The sequence below is a fragment of the Lygodium microphyllum genome, chromosome 19 (genome assembly GCF_053477565.2).
Source record: "Lygodium microphyllum isolate KBCC chromosome 19, Lygodium_microphyllum_v1.1.10, whole genome shotgun sequence".
NCBI lineage: Eukaryota > Viridiplantae > Streptophyta > Polypodiopsida > Schizaeales > Lygodiaceae > Lygodium > Lygodium microphyllum.
Window position 1 is genome coordinate 142,009,956 of NC_141153.1, and position 11,863 is coordinate 142,021,818.

At 39.5% G+C, this 11,863-nt stretch overlaps 1 protein-coding gene across 2 annotated transcripts; it reads right to left on the minus strand.

Moving 5' to 3' along the window:
* Positions 1–8,462: 8,462 nt before the first annotated feature.
* LOC148020448 (UDP-glycosyltransferase 85A7-like) lies at positions 8,463–11,326 on the minus strand. Of its 2 annotated transcripts, XM_087700756.1 has the most exons (3): positions 10,760–11,326; positions 10,384–10,615; positions 8,463–9,944 (listed from the first exon to the last, which is right to left on the minus strand). In XM_087700756.1, exons 1-3 carry the CDS (start codon positions 10,898–10,900, stop codon positions 8,863–8,865), a joined length of 1,455 nt encoding a protein of 484 aa, XP_087556882.1. In that variant the 5' UTR covers positions 10,901–11,326; the 3' UTR covers positions 8,463–8,862. The 2 variants fall into 2 exon arrangements, with proteins under 2 accessions (XP_087556882.1, XP_087556881.1); XM_087700755.1 differs by having other exon boundaries at positions 8,467–9,944; positions 10,384–11,326.
* Between the last annotated feature and the right edge of the window lie 537 nt (positions 11,327–11,863).

Consider the following 11,863-nt stretch of genomic DNA (forward strand, 5'->3'; position numbering starts at 1 on the left):
CCTCTCCCTCTCCCTCTCCCTCTCCCTCTCCCTCTCCCTCTCTTTCTCTCTTATTCTCTCGTTTCCTCTCCTAAACAAGCAAAAAAGAAAGTAATTTAAACATTAAACAAGCAAAAGGAAGAGAGAGAGAGAGAATGCACTCTCCCTCTCTTTGTCTTTCTCTCCCTCTCCCTCTCCCTCTCTTTCTCTCCCTCTCTCTCCCTCTCCCTCTCCTTCTCTTTCATTTCCTCTCCTAAACAAGCAAAAGAGAACGATTTAAACCTTCAACAAGCAAAAGAAAGAGAGAGGGAGACTCACCAATGAGATATGGCGAGCGTGGGCCGGCTTCTCTTTGCAATGAGGGCTCCTCCTCTCCTTCGCGAACAACGGCGGCGGCGGCAGCAAGTCTTCTTCCTCTTCTTCTCTCGCCTTCGCTCTCTCCCTCGCTCTCGCTCTCAAAAGTCGAAGCAAAAGAAATGAAAACGGCGCTCAGGTTTCGGCCGCATTTTTTTTCCTGCGGCGTCGCTATTGGCGTCGCAAATGCGACGCAAATAGCGACGCCAATAGCGACGCAAATAGTGATGCCAATAGCGACGCCGATATCCGCCGTCGCTAATCGGCATCGCTAATTGCCCAATTCCTTGTAGTGCTAGAAAAATTCAAGTCCACTTTATTCTTGAACAATTCTTGCAAGGGCACGTCCTCCACTTGATGTGCAAAATTTTTCCAACATATCTTCTCTACTTGTTGGAATCCCTTCTCATGCTTCACTCATTGCAAGCCTTGCTCCTCTACTTATTCTATCCACTTCTTGCAATGAGGAGCAAGGCTTCACTCATTGCAAGACTTGCTCCTCTACTTGTTCTATCCACTTCTCCTCCATGCTCGGACTGTTGCTTCCCTCATATCCAAAAGTTATCTCAACAACACTAGAGCAATAACATACCACTAGTGAAGTTGTTATGGGTTAGGATAGAAGATCGCTTATGAGAGGTAATCACAAATCAAACTTCATCAAACACAATACTCATGAAAACCTAAAAGTTTTTAAAAAATCATTCTTCTTCTCCTCAAAACTGTCTCTAAGGATCTAGTAGCCCCTCAATGAACAGTGGCCCTTGCTCCTTTCAAAATAACTCTAAATCATTGCATATAAAATATGATCATGAAAAAGGTATGATAGTCCAGTTATTTAAGCTTTGCAAGGTGCAAAAGTAATCCATCTTTGCTATTATAGTGTTCGAATATATGGCTCACCATTAAATTTCTTGCTCAAACTTCATCAAGATGCCACAATTCATCATCAAGTATAGCTTATCGATGCACTTTACCCAAAAATCTTACACACACATGAGCACATGGCACTCTAATCCTTGTATTATGGATTCAAGATAAAGTTAATTATCACTCATTGTCAAATACAACAAGGGTGAAAGAGCATGCTTGCCTTTGCACCAAATCCCATGCACAACTCCCAATCCTCTTCTATGACTACCTTACCTTCATATTATGCCTCTTTGCTTGGCATGTGAGAGTCTAACCTGGGTGGAGATATACAACATGCATAGTAACTTGGAGTGACTAGCCCTATAATAACCATTATGTGTAAGTATCTTGATCATGAAATTATATGCTAGAGGAAATAGATAAAATAGAGATACATTTACCTAAGTACTATTTGTATAACAAAAAGTCATGAATGGTTTTTTTGCCATAGCTCCTTAATCTCATCAATCAATAGATTGGGAGAGGCACCAATATTCTTGACCTTATCTCATCTAGGTATAAGAAATCCAAGGTTCAAGAGTCATTTCTTGGTAGAAAGCCATGGTTAAATATTAAAGCTAACAAGAGCTACTACCCATACAAGGTAAGAGGTCAAGTGCAATCTGAATGGATTCATACCCTCCATTACAATATAAAATCATAAATCCCTTTCCACTTTTGTAGAATCCACAAATGTTGAGTGGACATGATGCCACACCTATATTTTATTGGTATATATTACATATCATCTACAAATCACTATAAGGGAATGGGGCAATAGCAACGACCATTTGTGACAAAAAAGCGGTGCCACTAAAAGCGTTTCTATTAGCGTCACACATAGAACTTGTGATGCTAATAGTAACACTTTTAGTGACACACATAGTGATGCAAATAGCCATGCTAATAGTGACACCGGTCTAAGAAAAAAGTTTCGCATGACATTTGCTGAGAAAACATTTGCAAGAAAAGAATGAAAGAGAGTGAGAGAGCTTAAAGCTTTGAGAGGGAGAGGTAGAGGAAGAGGGAGAGAGAGAGGGGGGGACGGGGAGCTCATCACCACTGTCATCGCTGCCATCGCTATACACAAAGAAGAAGGAGAAGTGTGCAAGGGAGAAGGGAGGGAAGGTGCAAAGAGGAGGTACAAAGGGTTTCATCTTCATGCCTTTGAGGTAGGTACATTGCCTCTTCTTGCTTTATTTTTTCATTCTATTATTTTCCTTTTTTGTTTTCCTTTGCAAAGAGATGCATGGAAAGAGAAGGAGGGAGGGAGGGAGATGAGGGAAGGGAGAGGAAGAGTGAAAGACGGAGAGAAAGGGGAGAAAGGAAACAAAGAGAGAGAGGAAGAGAAATGAGAGATGAAGGGAGAGAGAGAGGAGGATGAGTGAGAGAAACAATGAGGGAGAGAGGGGGAAGAAACAAAGAGAGAGAAAACAAAGAAAGGGAAATAGAGAGAGAGAAAGAGAGGGGGAGAGAAATAGAGAGAGAGGGAAGGAAAAGAGGAGGAGGTAGAAACGAAGGGTGAGGTAAAAAGAAGAAGGAGAGTGAAAATAAGAGATAGAGAGAACAAAATAGAGGGTGAGAGAGAGGGAGAGTGAAATAGGAAAACAATGAGTGAATGAAAGAGAAGGAAAAGAAAGAAAAGTAAAGAGAGAGGGGGGAGAGAGAGAAAAAGAGAGGTGGAGTGACATTGCTTTCAATATCTTTGTTTTTTAAGATTTTTATTTTTTTATCTTTCATTGTGTTTGCAACAAGATGCATTGAGTGAAAGGGGGGAGGGAAGGAGGGAGATAAATAGAGAGAATAAGGAAGGGGAAAGAAGAGAGACGAAGAGAAATAAAAAGAGGAAAGAGAGGGGGGGCTTCGTAAGAAAGTATCAAAAGAGAGAGAGAGAGAGAGAGAGAGAGAGAGAGAGAGAGAGAGAGAGAGGTCACCACCATCGCCGGCATCCATAGTGAACAACGAGGAGATAAGTGTAAAGGAGAAGGAAGGAACTTGTGAAGGAGAAGAAAAAGGACGGAATTACGAAGGGATTCTTCTTCAAGCTTTGAGGTAAGTGGATTATCTCCTCTTTCTTTGTTTTTCTCTTTTCTTTACTTCTCTCTTTCTTTTTGTTGATGAAGAGATGTATAGAGGGAAGAAGGGAGAGAGATCAAAGTAAGGGTATAGAGAGAAAAAGGGAGAGAGATCAAAGCAAGAGAAGGAGGGAACCCATGAAGGAGAAGAAGAAGTAGTAGAGAAGCGCGAAATGATTCTTCTTCAAGCTCTGAGGTAAACACGTTCTCTCTTGTCTCTTTTCTTTGCTTCTCTCTTTCTTATTGTTTATGAAGAGATTCATAGAGAGAGATATATATATATATATATATATAAATGAAAGTGATAGAGAAAAAAATAAAGAGAGAAATGAAGAGAGGGATGAAGGGAGGGAAAGAGTGAAATGAAGATAGGGAGGGAGAGGGAGAGAGAGAAACTATGAGAGGGAGGGTGAGAGAGAAACTATGAGAGGGAGGGAGAGAGAGAGGGAGGAAGATAGAAAGGGAGAGGGAGAGGGATGCCTTTAATGAAGGGTGAGGCCAAGAAAGAAGAGATAGAAGATGACTTAGATGTAGGTAAAAACAAGAAGGAAGAAGTAGAGCTCAGAGACACTACTACTCTCTCTATATATAAGTGTTTCTGCCTCCAATGCCATGGTGTATAACTCTTACAAATGTCCAAATGCTCCCCTTAAAAAACTTAAAAAAGTTTGGAATAAGTTGGAGTGAGTAGAATATCAATGGGACTTATTCATACCTTAGGGTCTTGTCTGCAATGAAAGCTTGAAGTGAAGCTCTTCTTCTTGGGCCTAAGCAAGTGATAAAAAAGCTCCTTGAGTAATACTTTTTTAATTGATTATATCTATCTTTTGCAATCACAATCTCTTCTTCTTCTTAGGCCGAAGCAAGTGATGAAAAAGCTCCTTGCATAATACATTTTCGAATTAATTATATCTAGCTTTTGCAACAATAAAAGTATTCCTTTTTTTTTGAAAATATGATGCATAATTTTTAGACATTAGGTATAGATAACATTGGCAAATGATTTATACAAGAATATTTAAGCATATAACTAGAACGGTGGTAGGGTTGTATCCCCTACCACCTAATCTCTATAACTAATGCTATTTGTGTTAGAAATTTACTTTGCAACTGTTGCTATAAGCATTGCTATTAGCATCTCTATTTGCGTCGCTATTAGCGTCTCTATTTGCATCACTATCCTAATTAGTGATGCTAATAAAGATGCAAAGAGCGACGAATTTATCCTGTCACTAATGACGATGCAAATAGCGATGAGGGGAGTAATTTTTTCCATGAATAATTTAGTCACTTTAAATGTCGCTATTAGGTCTATATGTTGTTGTGAATTAAGTTTGCACATACTATTTGTTAAACTTACCATGTTCTTACTCCAAAACATATAAAGGATATGCAATATAAGTAGATGTGTCTGAGAACCTTCTAGACAACCATTTGACATTGTCATTCTTCTTGATATCTATTAATGCCACATTTGGTCATATGTTTATTATTAATTCATACTCATCACGAAAGAGCAAGAAACCATTGGGATAGGCACTTATGCTATTATATTCAACTATGCCTAGTTTGTGCATCACTTACCTCTATCATCATAAGAATTAGGTATTGTAGATTCAAAAGGTAATATGCAGCATCTTAATGTTTTGAAAATTTCAAAATTGTTAGAGAAGCTTATTGTCAATGATTGAATATTATTCAAGAATTTCAAGATAAGTATATCATATACATGAACAGATTTGTCACACTTGCATTACTCTATCTATAGGCATTACTCAATACTTGTCATGCTATGGTGTGGAGGCCTCATCCTTCAATGAGTCTAGAGACAATGATGGGATTTAGCAGAGCAACACAATGTAACTCTTATAATTAAAACCCATTCATGTAAGAAATCCATAAGTAAAGCACAACATGGCCCTATAATTGAAACTTATTCACGTAAGAAACTAATACACTAATTTTTTTTCGCTGATCACCTTTGCCATACAACAACAAGTAATTAACAAAAAATTGAAAGAAAACTAATTAAATCAAGAAATAAAAAAACTACAAAGTGTACACAATACAAGATTGGCCATAATCCCCCCCCCCCCCCCCATGCATAGCCAAGTACCTTCCCCATGCATGCATTTATCATTTGTATTTAAGCTTTTATGCTAAAAATTAATAATGAAAATCATCTCCTTTTTAGGCTCTTGTTTTCCTTGTATGAATGTCATGCTTCTGCTCCAATATTTTCTAATTCCTATCTAATAAACCTTGGTCAAGGTTAATAATAATAATAATCAAAAGTTATAAAATAACTGTATCCAAATAAATAAATTTTGAGTGCATGCCTACAATTTCCTTCAACTAAGAAGCACATAAAAATAAATAATTTTATGCTATGAAATGCTTAACCATAATTAATTTTTACACGTTAAAATGTGATTGCACAAAATATTTATTCCACATAACTTTCGCTAATAGTTTTCTCACCACAACTTATAGCACATTAGTATCCTTCCATATATCTATTAAGTATAATGCAATCAGTGTCACAAGTGTACACTTGTGCACCAAGTTGTGATCATGTAGTAAATTTAAACAAAATCACAAAAATAAAATAAACATTTTTACATAGGAAATTTTGGTAAAATATCATCAATGTAAATACTATAATTCCATGTTATTTTCTAAGGATGGTACATTTATGGTAAATGTAAAAAAAAAAAAAAACACACACACACACACAGACAGAGAGAGAGACAGAGACAGAGAGAAGAAGGGGGGAGATTAGAGAATAATTAAAGAGATATTAGTTATTGTGAGATAAGTAGAGTTTTTTACAAACATAAAGTGCGATTGGTAAGGTAGCTAAAAGAATGCTATATTGCAATAATATGTATCATGGAGTGTATCAAAGTATGTAAATTCACTATTTTTAAATTATTTGTTCAATATGAAATAAACATTTTTAATAACTTTATAAAATTAATACTTTAAAAAATCAACAAATAGAGAAAAAACTACTTTTCTGTTATAAGTTTAATATAAATTCATTTTTTATTGATTGAATATATTAAATAATTTAATATTTTTAAATTTAAAATATATAATATGATTTATTTAACATGAGTAGAGAGAAAGATAAATTAGAAGAGGAAAGTAGAGAGTATAGATGAGAGATTGAGAAAGAATAGAGAGGAGAGAGTAAAGTGGAGAGACTAGAGAGAGAAAAGAGAGGGTAGCTAAAGGGAGTGGAGAGAGTATAGTAGGGAGATGAAAGAGAGAGTAGAGAGAGAAGAGTAGTGGAGTAAAGGAGTAGAGGAAGTAGAGAAGAGAGAGTAAATGTATAAATATACAAAGAGATAGAGTAAAGGAACTAGAGAGATATATAGGGTAAAATGGCCAATAGACAACCATCTAAAAATATTCTATTCTAATCTTTTTTTAAAAGTGATTTACCTAAATATTTTTGAATAGTCAAACTATGTAACAACTTTAGCAAGTTATAGAAAACTTTCTACACACAAAACTTAGTAATTTGATTGATATTTGTATTGAAATATATGACATGAATGTACATAACTATGTAAATTAATATTCAACGCTGAAGGATGGCCAACCATGGCTTTATCATGTGTTTTTCTCTTATTCTTTGCATAAATATATTAACTTTTTCAAATTATGTTATGTTTAATCAAGTAGTATGTGTCAAAGATTTGATATGTTAGATTCACCATGTGGTCCACTTTGCAATAGTCATAGTACTTTACATATTGAAAAGGTGGTATCCTCTTTTGTGATTCTGTAAGTTGCACAAATATATACACGTACATTTGATCTACTCCTTTAATAATCATTTAGAATCAACTTGCAATTTATTTTCTTGTAAGTCCATCGCACAATTAGTTTGCACTTTACAATAGAATAAAATGTATTTTTGACTATTAAACAATACTTTATTGTGGGCATTAGAAAATATTTACACATTTAATTACTACTATTAGAGATTCTACACATTCAGTAAAACCTACAAACACTAAAATTTTTCTTAATAGACTCCGTGAAATTCTAGCATCCTTTGAAAGTATCCAACATCAAATATTTTAATTTTTATTGCAACTTACTTCAAATAAAGAACATGTATATGTATCTCTAAATGTTGTAATGTTATGTGTGTGTGTGTATCTATTAACCCTCTCTTACATACACACACATGTAGTGATATGAGTATCATATACAAAGATACCAGAAATGCAACAATGCTAATACTAGATTAGTAGTTCATGATGTAGGCTCCATCCAATCCAATCTCCAATCTTCAACTTGATCCAATCTCCAACTTTCAAAAGCCAATAATAAAGTCGAAGTTGAGTACAACATGAAACTTTCAAGGAATCATAAATGCCTTTGCATATGCATTGGATGTATTTAGAACATTACTAATGACCATTTCCGTGAGTTTGTTATATTTTTTAGATACATGATGCTTAGTAGTACGACATTAGATCAAGAACCTCATTTCCGTGAGTTTGTTATATTTTTTAGATACATGATGCTTAGTAGTACGACATTAGATCAAGAACCTAGTGATTTTAGTAGCAGTTATTAGATATAGGAGAGTTTTTTTCTCATTTGTAGTGTGTCACTTGAGGGCCTCGAAAGGTTATTTGCTTTCTTAGAACATAAATCCTCCTTGGTATGAGGGTGTTGCATAATAATATATGTTTTAAGTTTTTCTAGCATCATGCAAAATTTTGCTTACAAGTCATGTAGTGGATTGTAGGTTAATGCGAAAAAACTCACTCATATCATCACAGAAAGTGGAAAAGTGAACCTAGTCTCTACATGTGAAATATGTGATGTAACTTGTGCATAAGAATAGAAGTAGCTTAGTGGTTTGCAAGTAAACTCCTGTTGTCATGTGCAATTCAAAGCCTAAGTTAAAATTCCCTTTTTTATGAGCTTTTTATGAATAAAACATAGCATGTTTCTATTCAACTTACAAATATTGATGCCCTTTGTGTGTAAAAATGATCTAAACAAACAGATTTCAAAAATCTAATGTGTTAATCGCATGTGATACACTTGTATATTTGTGAGTAACCCCCTTCATCAAAGTGGTTGGGTGTATGTGAAGACTATGAAGTGGTTTGGTGTATATATAATGATAGTTCTTCACGCATCCATATAATCCCATGTTAAACAGATCATGTTTGAATTTCCAAGCATGTTAAAGTTCTTATTGTTTAGTTTGTGAGGAGGAGAGCTCGTATCTTCGTTCCTTGATTTAGATATCGCATACTTTTAAGCTGCGCTGCACTTTTGCAAGACCTTTGTCCTCACTATTACTAAAGCATGAGAGGTTCAACCTTGGCATATGTTGACGTTACTATCAAGTTTTACCCACAAAAAGATCTACAAACAGCAAGTACAATTGTGGATACACGTTGTGCTAGGGAAAGTTGGCTCTTAGAAACAAGAAACAGAAACATTGCATCTCCTTTTTCCTGTCGATGTGGTTCAATTCTAACATGACCAGAATTAGACGATGTCAGCCTTTGCAGCCCGAGGCATGTGATGCGTCTTTCTCTTCAAGGATTGTTCCTGTCCCGTTCAAAATCCTGTCTCTTACTCTCTCGCTCGCTCCCCCGGCCCCAACTTTTATGGAATCCAGCACTAGCTCCCAACTTCGGGACGACGAACCGCCTTTCTTTAAAGCTGTAATGGCAGCATGTCGGAGCTTGCAAGCTCTGGTTCGCATCTCCATTTGAGGAGCACTCGGCTCCATGAATTGCCTGATCACTTGTTCCACCTCGTGCCTGTTGACGCATCCCTGGCCTTTAGGTTTGGCAAACTCCAGGCCGACGCGCCAAAGGCTGACCACGAGCCTGGCGTTGGTTCGTCTCTCCCCAACGTCCGGCCAGCAGAGCATGGGGACGCCCAGGGCCACGCTTTCCAGCGTGGAATTCCACCCGCAGTGGGTGAGGAAGCCACCCACGGACGGGTGCGACAGGACCCGCAGCTGCGGGCACCAGCGCACCAGCATGCCCCTCCCCTGCGTCTTCTGCAGGAAGGACCGCGGTAGCGTATGCAGCACGTCACCTCCCTCTGCGGCGAAGTCCGGCCGGGCGGCCCATAGAAAGGCTTGCCCACTCGCCTCCAGCCCCGCCGCTAGCTCGCCTACCTGCTCTCTGCTCATCGTGAAGATGCTCCCGAACGAGATGTACAGAACTGATCCGCGCTGCTGAGCGTCTAGCCACCTGATGCAGCTCTCGTCCTCTGAGAAAAGACTTGCCGACTTTATACATTCGCCTTTTTCGGTGCCGCATGCCGCCTCTACCATGAGAACCGATGGTATTAATGGTCCTATCGAGAGGCAGGGAAGGCCCGCATCGCTTGATGGCATTATGAGAGCATCGATGCAATCCTTCTCCAGCGTATGGAAGGTGTTGAGCAGCACACAGGCAGCTCGCTCTAAGGGCTCGAGCTGGCGCATGAGGAACTGGTAGATGAAATCAGCCGGGCCGCTCCTCACGATGATGGGAAGGTCGTTCAAATCCATGGGTGGCAAGCCCGGGATGTTGGACACCATCGCTGTGTCGTTATCCTCTGCAAAGGAGCCGGAGGAGACAGCTGCAAGGAACACGTACGAGAAGATTCAGTTTCAGATAATTTTCCGACGTTCCAGACTTCATTTCTTGAAGTCCGAGGATATGAAAAGTTTTTTCAATGTCTCGTCTCACCTATCATATCCCAACCTGCTGCGGTGGGGATGGGAGTGGGGTCGTCTGATGGTGGCAGTCCCCCACTGCAGCAGGCGGGTTATGATCTCCCCTGCACGAAACTTTCCGCAAATTGGGCAGCTCCCTATAATTACAGGTTGACAGTAGTGGATCCATAGGATGATTGTAGAATCATAAATGACTCAAACCTAGGTATATGAACGGGGCATGCGTGTGTGAAAACTTAGTCCTGGGCGTCAATGTGCGCACACTTACTTAGGAAGCAGCGATGTGCGAATTAAGGAATCATCTCTCTCTCTCTCTCTCTCTCTCTCTCTGGCGTGCCTCACCTTCGAACGTGGGTAGTCCTCGAGAGATGAGACGGTACATGTGCCAGACGACTGAGTAGACAGCAGCTGAGGAGGTCCAGAAAGCAAGGCGCGGTATTCCCAGCTTGTCCGCCACGTCCTGAGTCCAGGACGTCATGACGTCCGAGAGAATACACGACACAGGCGGCACACCTTTCTCGTCCTTAAGCTCCTCTAGAAGCTTTTCGAACGGCGCTGCCAAGGCCTCCGAAGCCTGAAACGCCGCCACGACATGATTTGGGTCACCGTGAAGCTCCGGCGGCAAGCCCCCCGGGATTCCCACAAGCCGTATATTATTATAGCAGAGCGCAAAGGCCGGCCTCGATTTGTCATCAGGATTATGATAATAGTTACTGACCTGAGATTGGAGAATACGTGCATGATTATGCTCTGTGTTGACAAATGTGACAGTGAATCCTTCCTCAGCTAATCGCACGCAGAGTTGCATGAGTGGGACGATGTGCCCCTGAGCGGGATAAGGAATCGCCACCACATGCATCGTTAGTAGTTGCTGAGTGAATTATAGCTGATGGAAAAGGCGGCTTGAGATCTACTGGCTTGATTGTGAAACTTGATCGTAAAGCCGGGGTATTTATAGACGCAGCGACGTATTGTTGTCTGAGGCCCGTGACAGTACAGATCAGCAGCCATTCCCAGACAGGAAGAACGTGCACCAGAATAAAGGGCTAGCTGCCTTTCGGCTGATCTGCGTGCAGTGTCTCGCAGATCTAGAGAGAGAAAGCGAAGGAGAGGGAGGGAGGAAGGGAGCGAAGCAGGCTGCAGCGCTTGATAAAGGACATAATAGAGCTTCTACAGTTTCCTCGAAGAGAACAGATAGACATAATATGTTTGTCTTTGTACCTGAGATAACAGACTACAGCATATATGATCATTAACGGGATCTTCTTCCTGCTCGCACATGAATTGCTGATCGACCTCCTACAATTATGAGTGAGCCACTCGAGTCTAATCCGTGCGTAAAAGTGATTGACTCCAAGGCCTTCCTAATTACCCACATGCAACATACCTTTTGTCGCGTCCTTCGAATCAGATTCCAGTCAAAATGTTATATGTAATAAAATATAACACAGTGGCGTGTTCCATCGTCCAGGGATATTTCTTAGAATGTGGCTACATCCGGCGGAACTTTTTTTTTAAAATGCGCGAACGGAATGTGATATATTAAGCAAAATTAAAAAAATGTAGAACCTTCAAGAGGAGCGTTCCCCAATAGAGAGACTCGCATCGTGTGACGTGGAACGCCACATGAACGTCAATAGTTGCAAAGAATCGTGACACTTGCGAGCTTCCGTGTATCTCACACCGCCTGCCAAGCGTACATGTTTCTCCTGCCTGCAGGAATCGTTCGCCCCTTAACATGCTGTAGATTCTCTGTTGATATCTTTCTTTAAACTGTGATGTATATATTTCTACAAAATTTCTGCAAACTATGTAGAACTCG

What these genes read in the sequence shown, in the direction of transcription:
- LOC148020448 (XM_087700755.1), bottom strand. Translation starts at nt 10,900, where the DNA reads ATGCATGTGGTGGCGATTCCTTATCCCGCTCAGGGGCACATCGTCCCA. An exon ending in AGGACTACCCACGTTCGAAG is followed by an intron (nt 9,945 to 10,383) that starts GTGAGGCACGCC and finishes TGTTCCTTGCAG; the next exon opens with CTGTCTCCTCCGGCTCCTTT.